At 53.1% G+C, this 25,391-nt stretch overlaps 1 protein-coding gene across 5 annotated transcripts; it reads left to right on the top strand.

Annotated features, from left to right (window-relative positions):
* The first annotated feature begins 801 nt into the window (after positions 1 to 801).
* On the top strand, positions 802 to 25,314 carry PLAT (plasminogen activator, tissue type). Of its 5 annotated transcripts, none has more exons than XM_067022642.1 (15): positions 802 to 1,128; positions 1,643 to 1,745; positions 13,342 to 13,427; positions 14,217 to 14,265; positions 15,998 to 16,135; positions 16,491 to 16,601; positions 16,909 to 17,083; positions 17,754 to 17,845; positions 19,033 to 19,207; positions 19,612 to 19,697; positions 20,574 to 20,769; positions 20,862 to 20,998; positions 21,131 to 21,271; positions 22,133 to 22,299; positions 24,480 to 25,314. In XM_067022642.1, the coding sequence occupies exons 3-15, from the start codon at positions 13,353 to 13,355 to the stop codon at positions 24,636 to 24,638; spliced, it is 1,701 nt and encodes a 566-aa protein (XP_066878743.1). In that variant the 5' UTR covers positions 802 to 1,128; positions 1,643 to 1,745; positions 13,342 to 13,352; the 3' UTR covers positions 24,639 to 25,314. The 5 variants fall into 5 exon arrangements, with proteins under 5 accessions (XP_066878743.1, XP_066878744.1, XP_058905253.1 ...); XM_059049270.2 differs by having other exon boundaries at positions 982 to 1,128; positions 19,036 to 19,207; XM_067022643.1 differs by lacking the exon at positions 15,998 to 16,135 and having other exon boundaries at positions 839 to 1,128.
* Positions 25,315 to 25,391: the final 77 nt, after the last annotated feature.

The raw sequence follows: 25,391 nt of genomic DNA, 5'->3' as shown, positions 1-25,391 counted from the left end.
TTTAATCACATCCTGCCCCTCATCCCCTCCCCAGTAGGGTCTCTGCCCTGGCTTTCTGAGCCCTTACCCGGACTGCTGTCTCTATGTGATCTAAGCATTTAAATGGGATCATTCATCCTCTACAGGAGCCCAAATTAAAGTCTTATTACCACCTCCCTTCCACCCTGCTGAATAGAAATGCCAAAAAAAATACCCTCCAAGCATCATCGTGGTAAAACATGTTACAGGAAAGTAGACCGTCCCGAGGCACAGCCCCTTCCCATTGCTGCAGCTTATCCGATGCTTGTCTCCAGATAAGGCTTATCTGCACCTTGCCTGGCTCCCATGCGCCAGTGTACCTGACTCGGTCCCCCACTACCCCTTTCCTGTAACAGCCATTGGCGGACCTATGGCTTGATAAAAATATGGAAGAACAGTTCAGCATTGTCCATGACTGACTTATTGTCCAACGTCTAAAGCAGCTCTCATCACCTGACAGATGTGAGCATAGTTCGGATCGGAATTCAGGACGTCTGGCCAGCCATCCCACACTTTCCTCATCCAGCCTCCTGCACCCTCTCTGGCATCCTTTCTCTTACTTCTCTCTCACCATAATGGTGCCTGATGTTGGCTAGACTACGACGTAACACATGCCACCGACTGCACCCTGGGATGTGCCAGGGATCTCGTGTGGCAGTGTTTCTCTCTAATCCATACATGACCTCAGATGCGAAAGATCAGCGTCATTGAAAAACTTGACTGAGGTCACATCCCTCATTCCTGACAGAGCTGATTCAAGTATCGCCCTTTCCCCTACTCGGTGCGCCCTTATTTATGAGTCCTCTGCAAGGGGGTTACCAAGCCCAACGGGGGCCTTTACGTGTAAGAACAAACTCCAGGACGCTGAAACGCTTCCCCGGAGTCGGGAGGGGGTGGGCGGTGGGGGGAGGGGTGGAATTTCCGGCGCGCTCAGCCGCGTTTAGGCAGAGCCATCGGCTCAGCGCCCCAACCTGTTATCCACAGCCCAGCTGGAGACCTCGGGAGACGAAAAGACCTCAGCGACCCCGGATTCACTTTACAGAAAGATTTCCCCCAAGATGACAGGGCTGGGGAGTGGCTGAGTCCAGGCTGCGGCGCTTTCCACTGCAGGTGAGGAGGCGGAGCCCCCCCCCACCTGTTACCCGTGTCCCCGCCCCCCAGGTGCTTCAGCTCCGGTACTTCCTCTGCCCGGAGGGCGGCCGGTCCACCAGTCTAGCCGTTCCGACCTCTTGTGTCCGGAGCGGCAGAGGTACTGCTGGAGATTCCAGAAGAACCCTGTCCCCTCCGCGTGTGTTTGTTTAGAATTGTAAACGCCTATCTTCCCAGTGGGGGTCTTAGAGCTAGCAGATCCTCAGGGTCCCTTTAGCAGCTCGAGACTAGGATTCTTCAGGTCCCGTCCAACTCCCAAATTGCTGTGATTCAGACATCAGGACCGTGAATAATCAGCCTGGCCTCAAGCCAGGATGGGCAGTGCTGCTTCCATGGGGAACTTCCTCCCCCTCTTTATACAAACAGGCCCGCCCTGGTTTGGCTCCGGTGGCCTTGTCCGCCGGGCATCCTCCCGCCGCAGAGAAGCCCGCCCACCCGGGGCCACTGACCCCACCCCCTGCCTTGAAATTTAAAGGAGGCGGGAGCCGTGCAGGGAGCTGTGCAGCGGAGCCGAGGTCCTGCGGAGCCTGGGGCTGAAGAGGACGCCTCTTCAGGCGGGGAGAAGGCTCGCGGCGGGGGTAGGTTGGATTCTGTTCCTCTCTGTACCCCCGCTCCGGTTCTCTCTCTTAAAAGTCTTTCTGAGCCCATGAAGGAATGTCTACACCGAGGGGCCGACTTTGTAATTCAGGCCAAGAGGGGATTAGCTAGAATCCTCGTCCAGGGGGAGATTTCTTTTCGAATGTGCATCTCGTTGGGATGGGCTGAAGTGTTTGCAGGGGCCATGTCGCCAGGGGAAGAGAGAGGATAGAACGGTTGTGCTTCCTGGAGAGGAAATCTCGGCTTGCAAAGGGGAAAGTGAAAAGAATGATACAGAAATGCTCTGAATAGTCGGTGGGCACATCTTATGACTCAAGGGCAAGAAACGTGAAACGGGCTGATGGGGTCAGAGCCGGGAGGGTCCATGGGGGGTGGGGGGAGTCTGAGCCCATGGGGAAACTGAGGCTGGGCTGGATAGTGAGTGAGTTGCCCACAGAGGATTCACCGGGAGGGAAGTGCTGGACGAGAGAAGTGGAGGACAGTCCCAGGGAGGCCTCTGATCTCCCGCCTCGTCCCCCACCTCCACGGCAGGTTTTGTCCTCTGGCTTTTTGCCTGGGGTGCAAGGGCTGGGGCTTTTGGAGGACTTTTCGATTACAGGGGAAAATAACAGCAAGGTCTTTCATTCCCAGAGCACTCTGCAGAGACCATGTCAGGCTCTCTAGGCTCTCAGTGCTATTATTTTTATTTTCTTAACCTCCCAGGGAGGGAAGGTAGGAGGCAAAGGGAAAGGAAGGAGCTCTCAGGTAACTGATGACAAACTCAAGCCCAAAGCTGTGTGGTAGTGGTGACTGATATGGATAGCAGTGGTGATCTCCTGCAGCAGCTGGTGGATGACAGAAAAAAATTACGTGTGTGTGTGTGTGTGTGTGTGTGTGCGCAATTCCATGAAGAAATTCTGAAACACAACCGTTAAGTGGAATTCCCTCAAAAGGACTTCCTAGCAATTCTTGCCAGTGGACAAGGAGACTCCCCCCGGGATCTAGACACTGACTGGCCCAGAATCAATAGATGACGGTCACAGTGAGCTGCCAGGTAAGTGCTTCCTGTGAGGGCAAAGCCAGACGGGGCACCAGCAGAGGCGCCGTGAATATTGAAATAGGAATAGCTCCATCCTACCCATCAACTGATTCCATCTAAAACGTTCTCAGAGACACCAGCCTTGAACTGCTCTTGTCACGAGCAAGTGAGAGGCTGCTCTCTGCCCGAATGGCTCGGTCTCTGTGCAGACTCTCCAGGACCGTCTCAGTTTAGTTTGTGGATTCCCATATCAGAGTCTTCCAGGGATGGTCCCGCTCTCAGGGGCTTCTGCACCAGCCTGGAAAAGTTCCTGCTTCGAGGGGAAGATAAATGATCCCATTACTAGTGTTTGCTCATCGAGGGCGGAACTCTCGGACCTGGGGACATAACATGTTGGTGAGCAGAGCTGGTGATCAGTATATTTCAAGTGATTGTAACAAGCAACCCAGCCACACCCCTGGCGCTGTGACTTGAGGCCACCATCCCCATGGAAGGCTTTTGTAAATGGGTGGCCAGGACCACAGAGCATTTGGGGAAGTTACAGCCCAGGTGGGGTCTGTCACTGATCTACCTACAGGAGTTCCTCTGGTCCGAGGGGTTTACAGCAGTGTAAGGGGCCCTTTGGCTGGATGATCATTTGGGAAGAGCGGTGCTGGCTTTAGATCTTCCAAAGCTTCCAGAGTTTGGGCAGGTTATTTGGATGAGAGGCTGAGGCGGCAGCAGGATTCATGGCATTAATAGTGGGCTTACTTCCAGTCAAAATTCAAAATCCACGGGCTTCTCTGAATACCGAGTATCTGGTGGGGAGGGAACATTTGGGTTTCGAGCTAAAGTGTTCAGTTTCGATGACTCTCGGGCATCTGCAGTCTCAGAATAAAATTCCTATTTTCTGCGAGTGATTTTCAGCTCTGCTCTGATAAGTGATTTTTCAGCTCTGTTCTGATAAGATGGCCGGGACGGACCAGAATATTCTGTCCATTCCTTCTTTGGGCCATTCTCTTTGCACAGAGAAAAATTCTGTCAGTAGTTTCAGGTGGTAAACCTCACCCTGGTCGACCAGCTCACAAAACCAAGTGGTGAGTCTCCAGTGAAGCCAGATAAAAAGTGAGGATGATTTAGACTCACAGAATCGCTTCTCGGCCTTTTGGCTAAGATCAAGTGTAGACTCACGGCAAGTTCCAGCTAGAAGGAATCCTCAAGACCATCTGCCCTGGCTCAACCCCAAGTCCAGCTACATGGTTTCCTGCTATTGGCTTAGGTGTCTGTTTACATATAAGGACAGCACATTCTCTTAGTGATATTTTGTGCATTTTACATTCCACTTTCCTTCCTGGGAAAAAGCCTTCTGTAGAAGGGTGTAGAGGGAAAGATAAGCCCTTTGATCGCCTGAAAGTTAAGACCTATGATGAAGGGAAAAGGAACCAGGTGCCGAGTCCATAGCAGGCATTTCATAAACAGTTTTTTTTTTTTTTTTTTTTTTTTTTTTTTTTTGCGGTAAGCGGGCCTCTCACTGCTGTGGCCTCTCCCGTTGCGGAGCACAGGCTCCGGACGCGCAGGCCCAGCGGCCATGGCTCACGGGCTTAGTTGCTCCGTGGCATGTGGGATCTTCCCGGACCTGGGCACGAACCCGCGTCCCCTGCATCGGCAGGCGGACTCTCAACCACTGCGCCACCAGGGAAGCCCCATAAACAGTTTTTGAAGGCACGACTCAGGCAAGCTCTGGTTCTGATCGTGATTTCCCAGGAAATGCCAGCGGCTGTTCTTCCTGTGGAACTGATACAGTCGAGGGTCCTTAGCAGCCGCCCACACCGTCCACACCAATGGCCACGATCTGGAAGGTGAGTCTTGGCCGTGGGCTCAGCTCAGCTGCGCAGGAGGGCTACGTGACGCTCCTGATACATACACAGTGGCTTGGAGAGGTCTGGCCTGATTCCACCTGGAGCCTCTGAAAGACCACTTCAAAGTCAGGCTGAACCCAGATACTAGGAGATGTTTGTATCAAGAACCTTTTCTGTTTCTTCTATAGTCGCAAGGATTCCTTTAACTTACAATTAGACATTAGGGAATCCCAGCTGAACTCCTCCCCCAAGGCCCCTACATCTCTAGGACTCTTGGGCTTTCCAAGCTACACTTCCTCCTAGGGACATCCTCCAAGGGAGAGCCTGCGGGGTGTGACTCAGACTCCTTTGCCCAAAGAAAGGTGTTCGTGCTGGAGATGAAGAGGCTCTGGCTGCTTGCCTCCACTACCCGGGGCCCCAAACAATGGGCCCATCTTGGGGCCGTGCTTTGCCAGCGACACCTCTCCAGTGCCTGGTTCACTCCTGCCTTTGTTTGACAAACAGCTTATATAGTGTCCGTTCCAGAAAGCCCACTAAGACCAGCGCCCACCTCAACAAGAGTGACCTGGATCCCCTCCTTCACATCCCAGCAGGACCCCTTCTTTCTCTGTGTGCCCACCTTCCACCCACCCGACCCCCTCATATCACAGCACCGATGTGTGGGGTGTGCTTGTCTAGTTACTCGTCTGTCCCCTTCCTAGACTCTGTCATCACCTGTGAATTCGGGAAGAGAGGAAACCAGAATGGACCAGGGCTCGGGTCAAGGTGGATGGAATGGGGATCTGATGGCACCCAGGAGGCTCCCAAGGCCCTTGGTTAGAGACCTCTGCAGAGGCAGTTCCCCGGAGGCGGCGGGGAGGGGCTGGGCAGGCCGCTAAACCCGGTATCCTACTATGAATAATGCAAACCAGAAAGCCCACCAATAACTGGTCTCTGCTGGTTATTCACATGGGCTCATGTTCACACAAAAGAGGAGTTTGTTTGATTTTGCAGCAAGAGCCAGTGCCTGCCACCCGGGCTGCAGAGAGAAAGGGGAGATTTGGTTTGGTTTGGTTTGGTTTTCTGAGAAGCTCCGGTTTCCTTATTTTTCTTGCTTAATGTCTCTGGTTTTCAAACATTTGCACGGTCTGCATCAGACAGCCCGTATCAGTACTGAGGGCCTGACCTTCCAGCTGCCTCGGCCTCGAACTTCACCTTCCTCGCCCAGTTCAGAGCGGCCCTGGCGTGTGTGGTGTAAGGAGGCCTGGGAAAGGTGAACAAAAAAACAGATTGAAAATAGGATAAAAGACATCACCCCATAATCCAGGAAATAAGGGCTCCATTGAATACTGATGTGTACACATAGCTGAAGGGCATGAAACTTGACTTCCGTCGTAAAGAATCCAGGTACAGGTTATAGCAAGATCTCCAGATGACCTAGGAGACAGGATTCGGTATTAACACTTGAACTTGATGCTGACCCCCATAGAACTTGGCTTCCCTTCTAGTCAACGTTCCAAGCAGAAGCTGTAAATGTTGCCGCTCCCCCGTCCAGAGGGCGCTCCTGGCAGTAAGTATTGTACAGTTAACTCTGCTGTGCGCAGGCCAGTAACTGGGGGCTTTACCTGCTTCTTCGCTAACTGCCATCCCAGTGAGGCAGAGTGGAAAGGACTAGCCCATTAGAAAACCGGGAACCACATACAGCCTGTAAGCGGTGGTTAGAGTTTGAACTAAGGCCCCAGAGGCTATGCTCCCTGCACTCCAACCAGCAGCTCCTCTCCGCAGCAACTCCAAGCCCAGTAACAACATGAGAGTCCAGCCTCAGGACCCAGTAAGATTCGTGGAAAGAGCGACTGTTGGTTTTTCGGTAGACCCGGGGGTCTTGAGACCCTACTCCTCCCTTTACGAGACGTGTCACTTCAGAGCAAGTTCCCTATACTTTTTGGAAGTTCAGTTCTCTCATCTGCAAACATGAGATAACAATATCGACTTAAATGATTCAGTGGATGCCTGGCAAGTGGTCACACGTACCAGAGAAGTAAGTGGTATTCATCCACACGCACTTCTCAAAAATACGCTATCACAGTCACTTTCACGTGAGCCTCATAAAATGTGGACAAATTTCCGCATGCAGTGATACAAGGAAACCCTCGGATCATTTTTTCCTGATTCACGTGTGTTGTAATCTGGAAGGAGACTGAAGAATTATCAAATGATTGCGTATTTCATTCCTTGTAGTGATGTTTGCTTTAGGGAGTGGAAGGAACAGGAGAAACTAGCTCATTGCTGATCAAGATTCTCCCTTAGATTACCGTTCGACTGCAGGTTTGTTGAGATTCAGACTTGGTGATGACATGTCCTGGCACTGACTCGTGACGTTAGCTTTGCCAGCTGAACCTTCCGTTTTCTTTGCAAGGGTCTAAGTTTATAAGGAAAGGCTTTCTTTTGTTTTTTCTGTACAAGAGGCTAGATGGGCTTCTATTTTCCTAGACCCACAACTGCACTCCCTGAGTTCCTCCAGATAAGCAGGATTACCTGGCAGACGGTGGAGAGATTGTTCTGAGTAGGTTGATGTCGTATAAAACTTGGACACAGGTCATGTGCCTATATTTTGAAGATGCTTTGCAGGGAATTCTGCCCTGAGTAACAGAGTAGAGATGGGAGAGGATGGGAGGTGCCAGGAGAGGATTTTTATCCTATTTACCTCACTGGAATCAATCCAGTTAGATAAGAAACAGACTCCTTTTTTTTTTTTTTTTGCGGTACGCGGGCCTCTCACTGTTGTGGCCTCTCCCGTTGCGGAGCACAGGCTCCGGACGCGCAGGCGCAGCGGCCGTGGCTCACGGGCCCAGCCGCTCCGCGGCACGTGGGATCCTCCCGGACCCGGGCACGAACCCGTGTCCCCTGAATCGGCAGGCGGACTCTCAACCACTGCGCCACCAGGGAAGCCCCAGACTCCTCTGTTTTTCCTTAGTTATAAAGAGTTCTGTTCAGGAAGAGAGGAAATAAGCTTTGGCACATAGAAAATTACTTTTAAAAGATTTATTGGAGTCTAGTTGATTTACAGTGTTGTGCTAGTTTCAGGTGTACAGCATAGTGATTCAGTTTATATATATATATATACACACACATTCATTTTCAGATTCTTTTTCCATATAGGTTATTACAGAATATTGAATAGAGTTCCCTGTGCTGTGCAGTAGGTCCTGATTAATTACCTATTGATATTTTATATATAGTAGTGTGTATATGCTGATCCCAAGCTCGTAATTTTTCCCTCCCCCCTCCATGTTTCCCCTTTGGTAACCTTAAATTGGTTTTCGAAATCTGTGAGTATGTTTCTGTTTTGTAAATAAGTTCATTTATATCATTATTTAAAATTAGATTCCACATGTAAGTGATATCATATGGTATTTGTCTTTCGCTGTCTGACTGACTTCACTTAGTAGGCTCATCTCTAGGGAAAAGCTAAGAATTGCTTCTGTGATGGCAGTTTTGGGAAATGGTTTTTATTCTGAGAGCATGAGCTCTATAAAAAGCAGGACCTGTATAGGTGGGACCAGAGCTACCAGGCTAACGGCTCCGGCCCCGGGCTCTGACGCTGGTCCAGACACAGGTGTGCTTTTGTGGGAGCTCAGCCCCCTTTCCAAAGCCTGCTTCCTCCCCCCATCTCACTTTATCTCTTGCCCTGACTTAGTGACATGCCTTTGCTCTTCCAAGGCGTTCTGACCTACCATTTCTTTTCTAATTTGTTGGCATCTCTCCTGGGCATGGTGGTTGCCCGGGGCGGGGCGGGGAAGGTGTTGTTTGTCTTGAGGTCCTGAGTCATTTTGGAGTATTGGTGTCCTTGGAGGCGGACTTTCTCTTACTCAGATTTCCAGAGAGAAGCTTTGCAAAGCAATAACATCCCAAGAATCCTCTTTACCAACGATTAAGGTAGCAAACCTTGCACACTGGTGCAAAATTTGATAACAGTTTCAATCTGCCTTCATCTTTCCCTTGCAATTTCCACAGTCCTCCAGCTTGCTCAGCTTTCTGCCTTTTTCTTGCTGCCAAAAGTAGAAACTGCAAGTCCTCAAGTTCTTTAACTTCCGGGCAATCGCACTGTTTGTACCTAGAATCACAGAACTGCATTGGTCCAGACCTTTATTGCAGGTCACGTATGGGATGTGGTTGAGTGTTTACATGAAAGTACTTATCCCCACGTATAAGTGTTTCACAGTTCACACAGCGTCTGTTCTCACAATAGAAACCACAGAAGGTCAGCCCTGGAGGAAGCCTTGAGAGCCTAGCCCTCTTGGTTTTGCATCCCCTGGGAGCAGATTTGATGTCTCGAAATATAGATGCTTTTCGGAAGGGCAGCACATTAATTTTTATGCAGTCACACCATATGCGAATGAGCGTATCTGTTCTTTTCCTAAGAGCAGCAATTTCTAGGGGCAGGTGGACAGAACGGGTCATTGCAAAGGACGGTGAAAGACCCTGAGGACAAGGCTCCACTGCATTTCCCCAGAACCTTCCTCTGGCTGTCCTGCTGCCGTTCCCATGGCCTCACCCCACCCAGACTCCAGCCCATCCATCAGCATTCCCCGTGTCACCACTGCAGAAAGGAACCCTGTGCTTCTGGCTGGCGTGATCCGTTTCCCAGGCACAGTGGCACCCTTGGCTCCTGGAGACTAACCCTCCTCCCTGGTTACCACACCATTGTTCTCCCCTGGAGCAGTCATCATTCACAGCTGCTCAGAGGTCAGAGAACAGAGTCACTTTGTCTCTGCAGCCAAGCAGCATCCAGCACCGCTTCTAGGCATGTCGGGGGATGCCCTGGAGGCAGAGGCTGCAGGCTGGTCCCACACAAGGATGCCTGCCCGGCGCAGCCTGCGAATCCAGGCCCTGCTTTATTTGCCACGTGTCCTGATGTTTCTAATTTGCACAGATTCTCTGTCAACTTGCCAAGCTCTGCATCGACTGAGCTCCATCCGCTGAGAGGGGGGGCCTTCTGCAAATCTACAAAACTTGACTTTATGTGCCAGGGTGGGCCGCCAGGGCTGGGGCCTTGGGAGCGTGGGAACCACGGGCCTTAGAATCCTTCCATACTCCCTGCCATACAGCGATGCTTCCAGTGACTCGGGGATTCTAGTCCCACAAAAGTCAGTCATCCTCGTGGTCTTTTTTCCTTGTCTTTCCTCAGTTCTTCCCTCCTTCCCTCCTTCCTTCCCTCCCTCCGTCCTTCCTTCCTTCCTGTCTCCTCTTGCTTCCTTACTTTCTTAATTCTTTGATTCTGGGAAACTATTAAATACAGCAAAAGGAAAGGAGCACAGAAAAAAGTTACAAGTTTTGTATTTATAAAATGAACCTCCAAAGGACTTCTTATGTTTATTCCTCAAGTCCCCCGCTCCTACTGGCCTCACATGGGCAACCCGGCGCCTCTCCCTTTGGTGGGAGCTTGTGGTCCAGGGTTGAGGCCCGCCCTGGCATGGACCCCAGGGTCCTGGGTCCAGTCTGCTTCTCTGGGGTCACTTGTTCTTTGTCCAGCCGCTGCCCCCAGACCTCCACACCCCCTGCCATCTCTCCCAAGGCACAACCAGGACACAGATTTCCTCCTTCCCTCTCACTCCCTTGTCTTGGGAAGGCACTGCTTGTCTGCAGGCAGGGTGACTCATTTCTTTGTCATCCTCACCTCACTTGGCCTGACCAGCTGCTTCCATCCCCTTTGTGCAGTGAGGTTGGAGACATCATGTGGTTTGCGTGAGGCTCTTAGGCACTGGATCGGCTCCAGGCCCAGCAAGGCCAAACGCAGCACAGTACTAATAAGGACTGATAGAAGAGAGACAGGCTCCAACCGCCCCGGGGCAGAAGACAAAAATACCCTCCAAATGCTGCTTCTTTAGCTGCAAAAGTGCCTGAGGCCGTGCAGCTGTCGGAGCCTTTACACTCAGCCCTAAGGGCACCCCTCCCCCCACCCGGCTCCCCTTCCCCCATTTGTCCCGGGAACGCAAACGTCTTAATGCTCCACTTGGCACTTGGCGATTTTCCAGCACCTAGACTCGTGCTCCACTTAGGATGACCCTGAGTTCTTGAAATTACACAGTAACTCGATGGCTATCCACCGCGTGTGAGGGCAATGAACCCGCCGGAAGCCCTGGCTGGTTGGCAGGCGAGATGAAAGAGAATCAGATTCCCTGTTCGCAGGCTCGTTCATTGTTTCATTCAGAATTTGCTCGTGAAGTCCTGAGAGGGCAGAGCTCTCCCATCGCCAAGGCTTGGCTGAGATAATGCAGGTGGGACAACCTATAAACGCGAAAAATGATTTAACAGCAGGAAGAGAGAGGCGGAATGTGTTTAAGAAGACCTATTTTAAAAAGTTATGGGGGCTTCCCTGGTGGCGCAGTGGTTGAGAATCCGCCTGCCGATGCAGGAGACACGGGTTCGTGCCCCGGTCCGGGAAGATCCCACATGCCGCGGAGCAACTGGGCCCGTGAGCCATGGCCGCTGAGCCTGTGCGTCCGGAGCCTGTGCTCCGCAACGGGAGAGGCCACAACAGTGAGAGGCCCGCATACCGCAAAAAAAAAAAAAAAAAAAAAAAAAAAAAAAGGTTATGGGCTTCCCTGGTGGCGCAGTGGTTGAGAGTCCGCCTGCCAGTGCAGGGGACAGGGGTTCGAGTCCCGCTCCGGGAAGATCCCACGTGCCGCGGAGCGGCTGGGCCCGTGAGCCGTGGCCGCTGCGCCTGCGCGTCTGGAGCCTGTGCTCCGCAGCGGGAGAGGCCGTGACAGTGAAAGGCCCAGGCGCCGCGATGAAGACTGGCCCCCCGCTCGCCGCAACTAGAGAACGCCCTCGCACAGAAACGAAGACCCAGCACAGCCATAAATAAATAAATTTATTTTTTTTAAAAGTTATCAGTACTGGGTTAAAATTAAGAAGGGGAATTGAAGAGGAATTTGGGGAAATTTTAACGAAGGGGAAATTCGAGGAATACTGAGCAAGAAATTCTGGCATGATCGCCTGTGATCAGAAGACTCCCCCGAGGGCTCCTGTTCAGATGCCCTTGACCCCCTAGTTCTTCCTTCTGAAACTGCCTGGAACCAGTGTGTCACAGCAAGCTTCCTGCAATGAGTGAGAAAAGGGCCCCCAAGAAGCGCACCCTGCCCTGCCCTGCCCGGGAAGGGGCCCTGGGCAGGCCGGATTGGAACAAAGACCCAGATCCTGGCTTCTTTCGGTTTCCTTCGCAGTAGGGGAGGGGCGTGCTGGCTGGCAGGCAGGACGCCCTCTGAGCCCGAGGACACTCGCCGCCCAGACTGTCCGGCCCCCTCCCCTCCCGCCCCCCCCCCCCACCCCGCACAGCTCCGTGCCCTCCTCTGCCTGTTACCAGCGGCGCCAGAAGGTCACTGGGGCCCAGAGCGTCTCCCACCATCTCCCTCTATGTTTTCATCCTCGCTCTGAAGGGAGCTTGTGGTTGAGGGGATGGCACCTCCGACAGGAAAGGAGCCCGAGCCAGCGCCAGGGTCAAAGTCCCGGACGTCTCTGAATCCGCGGGACCCTTGGGATGCTCGGGGGGAGGGGGGAGGATGGGACCAGAGTTGTTGTGACTGAGGGGAAGTGAGTCAAGGGAAGAAAAGCCTTGATTTAATTCTTGCGGACGAGGGAGTGAGTGGAGCTGCCAGACCACAGAATAAGGCCCCAACCGACTAACCCACTTGGGGCTGCTGAGGGTGAGGGCACCAGGGCAAAGGCACACGGAACCAAGGATGCAGGTCCAGGAAGATCTGAGTCTGATGACCAAAACCAGATGTCTCCCCTCCTTTCCGCAAACCTGCACTTCACGGGCCCCGTCTAGAAAAAAGAGGCTGGTTTCCCGGTGCAGCCGGGGTGCTGCGGGGGAGTTGGGGGTGGGAGACTTTCCTTTGTTGGACAAGGAGGCGTGGATGTTCCAAGTCGAAGAGCTCAGGTCATCTGAGGCAGGCTGGCTCTGAGATGTGTCAGCAACAAAATTCCTACGGTTTCCTCTAAAAAAGTCAGAGGTGAGACATTAAGTCAACCCCAGGGCAGCAACTCACTTCAAGGGAAACCAAACCAGCACCCTGAGGTCCCAGGCTGCCAGGAAGTGCCAGAGGTGGTCTCAGCCTTCAGCCCAAAGAAATGTCTGGGCAAAATCATCTTCCGGCAACCCCTGTCCATCATCAGGTGTGTGGATAAACAAGATGTGGTCCACGCAGATGGTGGCATGTTATCCAGCCTTAAAAAGGAAGGAAATTCTGACCCATGCTGCAATATGGATGGACCTTGACAGCATTATGCCCAGGGAAATAAGTCACACACAAAAGGACAAACACTATATAAGCCCATTTATATGAGGTACCTGGAATAGCCAGATTCATAGAAATAGTAAGTAGGATGGTGGTTGCCAGGGGAACGGGGAGTTCGGGTTTACCGGGTACAGAGCTTCAGTCTGGGAAGATGAAAGTTTGGAGATGGATGGTTGTGACGGCTGCACAACGGTGTGAAGGAACTTAATGCCGCTGAACTTACACTTAGAAATGGTTAAAATGGTAAATTTTGTTATGTGCATTTTGCCACAATAAAAAAGGTATACGATAAGAAGACACCACCCTTCAGACACTTGCCGTGGCCTCTCCTGCTGTGGGAGCCGACGCTGGGGGGGGGGGGGAGACCTGCAGCCTCCTGAACTTTGCTCTCCTCTTGGTCCTCTCACATCACACGGTTAAGGTTTTTGCCCTCTTCTTCCAGAATTTGAGGAAATGACGAGCGCAATGAAGAGAGAGCTCTTGTGTGTCCTGCTGCTCTGTGGAGCTGTCTTCAGTTCACCCAGCCAGGTGGGTGTGCCCTCTTGTGCTGGACACACTGCCCTCGGTGGCCGATGCTCGGATCCAGGCTTCCAGCGGAGCCCTAGGCACTCGTTCTGACTTGAGTCAACACTGCCTCTCAATGCCTTCTTTGGGGCTGTTTTTAAAGGATGTGTCTGAATGTATCCATAAAGTATTTATAAAAGACAGTACAGGCGCTGTGAGCCATGGAAGCAGGCGAGCTGCCCGTGTGCTGTGTACTATCTACTTGGGATGGAAGCTACACAACACACGTGCTCTCTGCAGACGCCTGGCAGCTCAGGGCATCGTTCGGCCCACGTGAGTGACGCCCGCACAGCAGGATTTTAGAGAAGGGAGACTTGGGGCAGCTACTTGGAGGAGATGGGATTGCAGTGGAGGGCGGGGGGGTGCGTGCATACAACCCCACTAACCCACATGTGGCTATTTTAATTTAAAATTAATGAAAGTTAAATAAAACTTACAATTCACTTCAGTCACACCACGTTTGAAGTGCTCAGTCATCACACGTGACCAGTGGCTACCACATTGCAGGGCCCGGGTGTTAGACACTTCCCTCGTTCAGAAAGTCCTTTCGGACAGGACTGGTCTAGAAGAGGGGAAAGAATTAGACAGGAAGGCAGGTGATGGACATTCCACCTGGGCCCACTACCTGAGGGAGATGCTCTGGGCAGGCAGCCTCTGATTGGTGGCTTGATGGTGGTCTTCTGGTTTGACCACCCTTATTCCTAAGACACCCAGCATGTGCTAACTCTTCCTCCACCCCTGGTTTCTTTGCAGGAAATCCACAGGCGACTCAGGAGAGGAGCCAGATCGCACAGAGGTGGAGGTGAGATGTCACTGGGGTGGAGGCAAGTCAGGCTCAAGGTCAGGGTCAGCGTCAGGGTGCTTTAGGCTCCAGCGGGGGATTTTGTTTCCATGTGACCCGCTCACTCAAGATCCGTGAAGGCGAGACTCTGCTAAGATGCTTCTGTCCTGTCTCGCCACTCACACAGGCTCTGAGGGGACAGGAACAGGTCCTCAAGGGGTCAGGATGCCTGGGAGTCGCTTGCTGCTGGGAGCCTGCAAGCCCAGCGGCACAAAGGAAGACGGATTCGAATATTACACAGATGAGAACAGAGCCCAGAGAGACGGAGTGACTTGCCAGGGTCCCACAGCCGCCAGGCCGCACGGTCCTGGGTCCTCCGGGGCCTCTCCCTGGGCTGTGATCGCCAGCGCCTTGCACTCCATCCAGCATCTTTGTGAACTAGCTTCTCCGTGGCTCTGTTTCTTCGGTTGGTAACTCAGGGATGACTAACCCGGGTTGCTTCACGGAAGTGCTGTGGGAAGACCACCTCCGTGAGCACGTGTCTAGAGTTGAGACTAGAAACCCAAGGAACGTTCCCACTAGGATCCCCCGAATAAAACGTGCTCACGGCCCGACTGTCTTGACTCTGATCTAAAGAGCTGCAGGCGGGCTTCCCTGGTGGCGCAGTGGTTGAGCGTCCGCCTGCCGATGCGGGGGACGCGGGTTCGTGCCCCGGTCCGGGAGGATCCCACGTGCCGCGGAGCGGCTGGGCCCGTGAGCCGTGGCCGCTGAACCTGCGCGTCCGGAGCCTGTGCTCCGCAACGGGAGAGGCCACAGCGGTGAGAGGCCCGCGAACCGCAAAAGGCTCTGCAACACCCATTTAAGGTGGAAGTTCCCCCAGAATGAGTCACAGCTTAACTCTCACTGCTTCCGCGGCCGGATAGCACAGTGCTTCCTGCAAGCGCACCCTGGCCCCGACGGCCCTCTTAAAGGAACAGCAGTATTGTTGACACTGAGTGTACATCACTGCTTCAATTCATTAAAAGTTAACGATGTTTTAAGTTCGCATTCTGGGGTGCAAACAGAGAGAGAGAAAAAGGGAAAGTGTATTCGTGGGAGTACTTCAACTATTTTCATTATACCAAAGTACTAAGGGAAGTAGCAAATTTTCTGCACAGACTAAAATGTCAGTTTTCTTTGTTTGGGGCCAGAAATGCATCATCTCAGTGTGGTAATGCTAATGTGGATCAAAAATTCTGGTAGGCAGTTGCGTACATGTGCATATTTTTGATGAATTAAAATGAAAAATTAGAGTATTACCTAATAAATGTGTTTTGATAGATAAACTCTTTCAAAACAAGGGCCCATCAGAGGAAAAACAATAAAAGGGGTCTTTTTTTATTGTTTGTCATAAGTGTATTTCATATTTCATTGAAACTAAAACAAGGAAATAGAACTATACCATTATATTCTATTATATCTTTCAAGAAAATAACTGATTTTCATAGGAAATTGAATGTAAAGATCACATAGTCATATGGAAAGTAATATTGGCACTGCCCCCTAATAAACTGAATCTGAAATTGTTTCTGAAAACTGAAAGGGGTCTTTGGTGACAAAATAGAGGGTATTTGTTGTCTTCTGGCAGAGAGCAAGGCAGGAACAAAGGACGGATTATTCCAAAAGTGAGCAGGATTGCCGGGGGTGGGGTGGGGGTGGGCGTCAGTTTGGGGTGAGACGGGCCCTAAAGAGGCCGGCCTGTCTGTCATTACAGTGACCTGCAGAGACGAGAAAACACAGCTGACGTACCTGCAACATGAGTCCTGGCTGCGGCCCCTGCTCAGGGGCAACAGGGTGGAGCACTGCTGGTGCAACGGTGGCCGGGCCCAGTGCCACTCGGTGCCCGTCAACAGTACGTGTCCACCCCAGCCAGGCTGTGAACCTCGAATCCAGTCTCACGGCCCCAGCCCTGTCTGTCACGGTCCCGGGCCTGTCCGCCCTTCAAATGGGGCTGCAGGCACGCTCTGCCCTAGGCCGCGGTGAAGGTGCCGAGCAGAAAGCGTGAGGCCGTGAGCCTCAGTTTGCTTGTCTGTAAAATGGGAGAACAGTCGTTCAGACTTCGTGGTCGGCTGTGAGGAGTCCATGAGTTCGTTTTTGTGAAGTGCTCAGAATCACGTGTGCCCGTAAACAGCACGCTTCGACTCTGACGCATATATTCTTGGGCTGCTTGGAAAGTAATTAGGGGTTCCCTTGCTTCTACCTGACAGGTTGCAGCAAACCTCGGTGCTTCAATAGGGGGACATGTTGGCAGGCCCTCTATTCCTCAGAGTTCGTCTGCCAGTGCCCTGAAGGGTTCATCGGGAAACGCTGTGAAATAGGTGAGTGATAGATGGGTGGCCGTGAGACAGACCCACCAGGGTGAAATCCCAGCTGCAAAAGCAAACGTGCAGTGACTGGGGAGGGATTGGGGTGGGATGGGTTGGATCATCCGAGGGTGGTTAGGGCCTCGGGCACAAATCTGGAGACTGGCACGGTCCCCGTCAGCGGGGTGACCCAGTCACCCAAGCAGCTCAGCTCAGCAGCTACTGCCTCAGTGGTTTGAGGTGAGACACCGCCCCCCCGCTTTGGGAACTAAATGAAAGGAGGATTCACACGGGAGGTGTCGTGTGTCCTGTTTCCCCTCAGATGCCAGCGCCACATGCTACAAGGACCGGGGCGTCACCTACAGAGGCACGTGGAGCACAGCGGAGAGCGGGGCCGAGTGCGTCAACTGGAACAGCAGCAGCCTGGCTATGAAACCCTACAGTGGGCGCAGGCCTGATGCCATCAGGCTGGGCCTCGGCAATCACAACTACTGCAGGTGAGGGGGCCGCCTTCCCCGCCCGGGAGGATCTGCTCTGCCGAGAAGCTGCCACGGTCGGGGAAAGACCTGCGTCAGCTCTGTCAGGCTTTCCAGAGAAGTAATAGGAGAATGTGTACACATAAAGAGATTTATGTTAAGGGATTGGCTCACGTGATCGTGGGAGCTGGTAGGTCTGGAATCTGTAGGCAGTCTCCCCAAGCTGGAGACTCAGACCCGAGTCGATACTGCAGTCCTGAGACAGAACTTCTTCTCAGCTTTTGCGTGTAGTGCCTTCAACTGATTAGATGCGGCCCACCCACACGATGGAGGGGGATCTCCTTTATTTAAAGCCTGCTGACTGCAAATGTGAACCACATTGGCCCGGCCCTTCCCAGCACCACCTAGGCTGGCATTTGATCAAACAACTGGGCGCAGTAGCCCAGTTAAGCCATAAAGCTCTCCGTCACGGGGCACCCCTTGTCAACGTGGCAGCCACGTGCACCTCCGCAAACCATGCTTAATTTCCAAATAAAGACGATTACAAGGTCATACCTCCACCCGACACGATCCGACTCTCCTGTGTACAACAAACACGCGTAACTCTCTCCCCGGAAGAGGTGCAGAGCCCATGGCCCGAGAGGAGGGCCTCACTCTTCACCTCCCCTGGCCTTCCTGGCTGATTTTTCAGAAACCCAGACCAAGACTCAAAGCCCTGGTGCTACATCTTCAAGGCAGGGAAGTACATCTCTGAGTTCTGCAGCACGCCAGCCTGCGGCAAGGGTAAGTGCAGCCTCCCCATGGCCTCTGTAGCCTCGCGGGGGGGAAGGGTCTGGAGGACGGCGCTGAGGGTCCTTCTGCAAACGAGGAAACAAAGGACTGGGCTGGTAGTTAATCATTTCGGTGTCAGAGGGAAGGAAGTCAAGAGGCTTTGGTCCTCGCCCAAGCTTGGCATGTAACTAGCTGTTTGACCTTGAGCTGATCACTGCACAGCTCTGGCCCTCTGTTTCCTCATCAACGGAGAAGATGGGGCTGTATCGGTGATTTCCTTTGAGACGGCATGGAGGTTCTCTCTTTTTTGATTAATGGACCTGTTTCTCAAGATCTCTCTGTGTCTCTGTAAAGACTTTTAATGTGAGAAAATTCCCCAGATTGAAAAAACACTCAGTTACAAAAAGGTCCTGTGAATTCAGTGGTGCTTTCGCAAATGATGATGTTATTTATCACAACAGTAGGGAAAATATGTTTTAAAGGTCTAAACATACATCTACAAAAATTGTGTACATTCAGTCTACAGGTGACGCTGATATTCCTGTGAATTTAAGAACTCTCTAGAGCAACTCTAAAGCATCCTCCCCACCCCCCAGCTCTGGTATAAATTGGGAGTCACTGGTCCCGATGACCTTAAAGGTCCCTTATTACTATGCTATCTGTGCATGGTAGTATACTTTGTCAGTTTCAAGTGGGGAGAAAAGAGGGTAAAATGGGGCAAATACACAGCATTTGAAGGTTCATACTCTCCCTTCCTTCCCAAGTCCAACAAATCCTTCAGGACCCTAGCGGACAATATCTGAGAAAACTGGGTCTGTCCACGTGTCCCCCCATTGAAGCACCCAGGTTCCCAGCAGCCTGTCAGGTATACACGAGGAAGCCCCTAACTGCTTTCCAAGCAGCTCCAGGAATAATCCCCGCTAGCTGAACTCAGCACCCTTTCCTGCTGAACCTGAATATCCCTCAGAGTCTCTCTTAACACAGCCATCAAGGAAGCCACAGCCCATGATGGAGGCTGGCACCGGATGGAAGCCACTTACCACCCCGTCTGAAAGGGCTTGAAGGACAGAAAAAGGGTGGTGGGCTGCCTGCCTTGGGCGTCCCAGGCCGGCAGCTCTGCTTTAGGCCCCGCTGCAAACCGCACTTGCCTGCTTTAGCATTTAAGTGGCTTTGTTTCAGTTAGATTTCCTGTGTTCCAGAAGACGATGGGGACTGCTACCAGGAGAAAGGGCTGGCATACCGCGGCACCCGCAGCCTCACCACGTCTGGGGCCTCCTGCCTCCCGTGGAGTTCCATGATCCTGGTGGGCAAGATTTACACCGCCTGGAAGAGCAACGCGCAGGCGCTGGGCCTGGGCAAGCACAATCACTGCCGGTGCGCAGCACGGGGTCCGCGGCGTCTGCGCAGAGGGCGGGGCTGGAGCGCGATGGGAGGGGTCTGATGCTGAAAGTTACATGAAAGACCCAGTGGGTGGGAGGGAACCGTGGATGTGACCCAGTCCTCCAGTTTCTTGACCCAAGTCCCACGTTAGAGGGTCTGTCCTCATCTGTGCTGTCCTCACGTGGCCCCTTTGTTCCATCCTAAGAGTCTTTTCCCAGCACGGCTGGGAGATGAAGACGTAACGTTAATGGCAGAAGAAAAAAGGGACAGTCATTTCCCTCTGGTGGGGTCTGCGGCTGAGCCCAGCCCGGGGCTGAGGGCCCTCCTTCCCAGCTGGGCAGCCGTCCCCTCTTCCCCGGCTTGTGATGTGATCGGAAACCTTCCCTCCTGATGACCAGGAACCCAGATGGGGACGCGCAGCCTTGGTGCCACGTGCTGAAGGATCGCCAGCTGACGTGGGAGTATTGCGACGTGCCCCAGTGCGGTAAGGCCAGCGGCGGCCGCCTCCTCGTGCCTAGCCTCATTCCTGACCGTGCCCTCTGCCGCTTCCCGTGTCTTCCAGGCTGCTCTCCCGCCTCCTCCCAGAACCCAGTTAACACAGGGGGGCGGGGTTACCCGGAGGGGGGGGTGGAGACCGAGAGAAATGCAAGTTGGCACACTTTGCTAAAAAAATGAAACTTTAGAAATCGTCTGAGAACCGACTGTTATTACTCGGTTCCTGTGAACACACCGATCAGCCAGACTGTTCCTCGGGGCACATAGAGTTTAACTGGGCAGGTAGGACACAAACTACCAGCGAACCTATGACCAAGGGCACGCATGGCGCATCCTCAGCGGGCAGTACCAGTGGGCCGGCAGTATTAGGAAAACTTCGTGACGGGGCAGGCTGTCCCGTGGGCCTGGGAGGATGGGTAAGGCTGAGTCGATGGGAAAGCAACGGGGTAGACATTCCCCAGGAAGCAGCTGCAATGCCTCGTTATTTCTTAAGCCAGGGAGCGGCTGCAGGAAAAAAGTCGAGGTAACAAAGCATCGCAGAAAGACCCCCCGGCTGTGGAGTCAGATCTGGGTTCTAATCCAGGTGCCACTGTCACCTCGGCTAAAAGGTCCCAGCCTCTCTGAAGCTGAGTGCCGTGAGGGTCAAGGATAGGGTCCATACAGTGCTGTGCTTAGCCCCTCCTGGACACCCACCACGTGCCGCCTGTGGATTTATTGCCGTGGAGATGGCTCCATCCCTCTGTACAGCCTGCAGAAGTGCAGCAGGGAGTAGAAACCCGGGTTCCAAGTCAAGACACCAGGATGGGGCTCAGGAACCTCGCCCAGGCCCACAGGTCTGACCCCGGCTCTGCCCTCCCCTCCCCAGTCACCTGTGGCCTGAGACAGTACAAGCAGCCCCAGCTCCGCATCAAAGGAGGCCTGTTCACGGATATCACCTCCCACCCGTGGCAGGCCGCCATCTTCGCCAGGAACAGGAGGTCCCCCGGAGAGCGGTTTCTGTGTGGGGGGGTCCTGATCAGCTCCTGCTGGGTGCTGTCGGCCGCCCACTGCTTCCAGGAAAGGTAGGGATGAGAACACGGCGGACCCTCCTCCTCTCTAAGGCCTTAGACCAGGCCCGTTAGAGAAGAGCATCCTCGAGCCGTCTCTCCATCAGGTACCCTCCCAACCATCTCAAGGTGGTCCTGGGCAGGACGTACCGGCTGGTCCCTGGAAAGGAGGAGCAGACATTTGAAGTAGAAAAATACATCGTCCATAAGGAATTCGACGATGACACTTACAACAATGACATAGGTAAGATGTCTCGCTCTCCCTGCTGCCGTGGGAACTCCGGACCCGCACGTGTGCAATTCCACCTCCTCCCCCCAGACCCCCGCCCCCTCCCTCCTCCCCCCTGAAATCCTCGCCACCACCCACCCCCTCCAGCGCTGCTGCAGCTGAAATCGGACTCACTGACCTGCGCCCTGGAGAGCGACGCCGTCCGCACCGTCTGCCTCCCGGACGCCGGCCTGCAGCTGCCAGACTGGACAGAGTGCGAGCTGTCTGGCTACGGAAAGCACGAGGCCTGTGAGTGCGAGGACATCTCGGCCCCGTCCTGTCCGTCTGGGGGTGGACCGGAGCACAGGTGCTGACCAGAGGGAGGAAAACGTGGTCCCACGAGTGTCCACCCTCGGGACAGGCACCGCCGCCGTGACCGTGACCGTGAGGGCAAGTTCCTGCCTAGCGAGGCCCCAGCGTCTGCCCTCCCGGCCTCACAGGGCGGCCGTGCAGGTCAAGAGGGGTCCGGGGAGCACAAGGGGTTTAGGAGCCTGAGAGTTCAAGGAGGTTCTGATAAGAAGAGGAGTGAGCTTAGTTAAGGGTGGGGTGCCTGGACTCTGCCGTCGGGTAGCCCTGAGTTCAAATCCTCGCCCTGCACCTTGCAAGCAGTGCGATCCGGGCATGGATTTTTATCTCGTGATGCTCCAAGCCTCCGTTTACTCGGTGGCAAGCGAAGGAGAGACGATGGGGTTTAAATGAGATATTAGGTTAAGCCAGTGGTTCTCAACTGGGGTGATTTTGCCCCTCAGGAAACACTTGGCAGTGTCAGTTATTGTGACAACTCAGGATGGAGGTTTATACCAGCCTTTAGTGAGTAGAGGCCAAGGAGACTGCTGAACATCTACGGTGCACGGGACAGCCCCCCGCAGAAACATTATCTGGCCCCAGTGTCAGTCGTGCCGCTGTCGAGAAACCCTGGGTGAAACTCTAGGAAACTGCTGTTTCCGTAGGTCAAAAGAAGAAAATATTGGCCATTTCGTAGGATTCAACTTAATACGTGTAAAAGGTTGATAAACGTGAGCTCTTATTGGAAAGTTCAGCTTTCTCTTTCCAAAAGGTTTCGAAATAACTTTCCCTAAAACCACAAGACGCCTTCCTCCTCTGTTTCAGCTTCTCCATTCTACTCCGAGCGCCTGAAGGAGGCCCATGTCAGGCTGTACCCATCCAGCCGCTGCACTTCCCAGTATTTGCTTAACAGGACTGTCACCGACAACATGCTGTGCGCCGGAGACACACGAAGCGGCGGGGACGGAGCAAACCTGCATGACGCCTGCCAGGTAAACACGAGCGAGCGCCTCTCCTCCCCTGAGCCTCCCCCTCCAAGGGCAGAAGTACTCCTGCGCCGACAGGTTCTTAACCAAGAAAAAAAGTGATAGCCGGAAAGCAGTGATTCATCTCGGTGAGGTGCTGGGGATCTAGATGAGGACCTCAGAGAATAAAGCAACTGGAGCAAGATCAAAGTCACCCAAACTCAAGAAATCTAAGCTGCAGGAAATTTCCCCAGTGTCTGCACCAGAGCCACCACCCGGTACAGGATTTCCTGTAAGCCCAGGCAATTAAATGACTATCAAAGTGATGGATAAAGCAACACAAATTACGACATCTTTGACTTCTGTGGGTGCTGGGGAACCGGAGTCCATTGTGTAGAGGGGGAAGGCAGCTTCCGGGAAGTAGGACACAGGTGATTTGTGAGATAAGTTTTAGGAACTCAAGTTCAGCCCTCAGATGACGGTTCTCCCCTGGGAAATCACACTCTTTGGGGGTCTCTGCGTTAGTATTCTCTATCAGAGCTAGTACTTACTTGTATTTCATGATAACTGGGCGTAAGACACAGAGCAACCTGTGTACTTAGGACCTAAATAGAGCCAAGGAGCCGTCCGTGCTGGGCTGTTTTAGTGCCCACAGTGTGCCGGGCTCCCCACTGAGGCCGAGGAGGGGCGGATAGAGACAGCAAGGCCGGGCTCTTGCACTGAGGACTGTAGGCTTAGTTCTCATGCGGAGACCACACCAGCATCTCCCCCTCTTAGCTCCTTGACAGCCTCTGGTTCCTCCTTCTTTGAAAGGTTTTTTCAGACACCTCCACCACCTAGCTCGACAGTCATAAAAGGTTGTATGCAAGGTGAAACCGTGACCTATCAGCTAGTGTCACCCACCGGGTGCTTGGCCTCCTTAATCAGTGGAAATTGATCAGAGGCCTGACAAGAAATTCAGGCAAGGCTTTGCTGGGGCCCCTGCAGCTGCAAGGGGGAGTGAGAACAAACAACAGGTTCCCTTGCTTGCGTGCTCGCTGAGGGGCGGGGAGAGCTGGCCCCTTATAGGAGGAGAGGGTAGGGTCGGGTGGGTCCAGGGGTTGGGCAGGAGGCGTGGCTTAGGTGGTCTGCCCACCCCTCCTCAGGTGGTGGTGTGTGCAGGGGGCCTGCACAGTACCCTGCTTTTGCTCCCGGCTCTTCAGAAGTGGCAGTTGAGTTTTTTTGGTCTTTTGTACCTTTTTGTCTATAATTTGCCCCAACTGTGCGTACACGCAGCTGTTTTTAGTCCCATACAGTTTCTTTCTATTCTGTTGCTCCGGCAGAGGTGTATCCAGGTGCAAGCACTGCAGCAAAGGGGCCCAGGTCCCAGCCTGTCTCACTAGCCGCAAGTTAAAAACAAAACCAGCACTCATTTCGATTCAATATGACAACAAGAGCTAACAATTACCAGGAGCTTCCCTAAATGCCACACGTTGTTCTTAGAGCTTTGCAAGCTTTCTCTCAATTAAGCCAAGGGAGGCAGTATGATTTCTATTTTAGATTATTATTATTCAGTATCATTCAGGTAAGAATACTGAAGCCCAGTTAGCCTGGAACTGCACAGCTAATAAGTGGTGGAGTTACAGCCTGGGTGCGGACCTGAAATGTCCAAGCAATGATCTCAATTCCGTTTCACCACGTAGCTACAACCTGATTCTGGAAAGGCCCAAGGTCACGGAGATAAAATTTCCCTCCCCGAACTGAGCATTTTGAAGAATACATAGGAAGGGCTTCCCTGCTGACACAGTGGTTAAGAATCCGCCTGCCAATGCAGGGAACACGGGTTCGAGTCCTGGTCCGGGAAGATCCCACATGCCGCGGAACAACTAGGCCCGTGCGCCACAGCTACAGAGCCCGCGAGCCATAGCTACTGAGCCCACGCGCCACAACTATTGAAGCCCGCGCGCCTAGCCCGTGCTCTGCAACAAGAGAAGCCACCGCAATGAGAAGCCCGCGCACCGCGACAAAGAGTAGCCCCCGCTCGCCGCCGCAGCTAGAGAAAGCCCACGCGCGAGCAGCAACAAAGACCCAACGCAGCCCAAATCAATAAAAATAAAATAAATTTATATTTTAAAAAAAGTACATAGGAACACTACAAACATTCAGCCTAACCTCCCCCCAAAGAGTCTGCATTTCTGCAAAGAGCTGACCTGTTCTCCCTTCCGCAGGGTGACTCGGGCGGCCCCCTGGTGTGTATGAAGGACAACCACATGACCTTGGTCGGCGTCATCAGCTGGGGCCTCGGCTGTGGCCAGAAGGGCATCCCGGGCGTGTACACCAAGGTTACTAATTACCTGGACTGGGTTCGGGACAACACACGGCCATGACCAGGGGGCACCGGTTCCCTGCATCACGGAGACCCTGCTTCCTTCACCTCCGAGGATGCACTGCGGCGGGGCCTTCTTCACGCAGCACAGGTGGGGGAGGATGCATTTCCATAGGTACCTTCCCGTTTTGGAAGCTTTCAGGGCTTCAGGTCTGAAACGTACTCTGTCTGATGGGAAGAGGGGTAAACGCCAGCCCCTCCTGGGATCCCAGGCCCCCGGGGCAGAAGGCCACCTCCTCTGTCCACGTGAGCAGCTTTCGAAACGGGACCGCAAAGGTGAAAGTGTGTCTCAGTAGGCAAAGGGAACGCGAGAACGCGATCCTTCAGGAAAGAAGGGTTAGAAATAGTCTTAGTAGGACTAGAATGTCTATCTCTAGTCACCAGGAAGCCCAGCAGGCGGCTCCTAATAAGGGACGGGCTGGCTGGCCAAATCCAGCCTTCGAATCGAGTGTCGCGTTTTCCCTTTCTCCGGCTATAGCTCTCGGAAGGAATCCTGCTGTGTAGAGTGTAATTCTTTTTTCTTTATAAATGTCATCATAGGACAGGAGACATGTATCATTTTAATAACTAATAAACTAGGCTCTAGCATATTTATATCAGTTCATTTTTGTTTATACTCTGTTGGCACACCTGTATGATACTGTACTGGAATAATAAATTGATATATTTTTCACATACGTTCTCCGAATCAGAGTAGAATCGTTCTGTTCCATGCAGTATCCGACGGCTTTTATTCATGTTACTTGTGTCCACG

This window comes from Kogia breviceps, chromosome 20, assembly GCF_026419965.1.
Source record: "Kogia breviceps isolate mKogBre1 chromosome 20, mKogBre1 haplotype 1, whole genome shotgun sequence".
Lineage (NCBI taxonomy): Eukaryota > Metazoa > Chordata > Mammalia > Artiodactyla > Physeteridae > Kogia > Kogia breviceps.
This window is presented reverse-complemented; position numbering and strand designations above follow the sequence as displayed.

Coding starts and splice junctions, on each gene's coding strand:
- PLAT (XM_067022642.1), top strand. CDS start 13,353: ATGACGAGCGCAATGAAGAGAGAGCTCTTGTGTGTCCTGCTGCTCTGT. Junction 17,846..19,032: donor CACGCCAGCCTGCGGCAAGG/GTAAGTGCAGCC, acceptor CCTGTGTTCCAG/AAGACGATGGGGACTGCTAC. Junction 19,208..19,611: donor GGCAAGCACAATCACTGCCG/GTGCGCAGCACG, acceptor CCTGATGACCAG/GAACCCAGATGGGGACGCGC.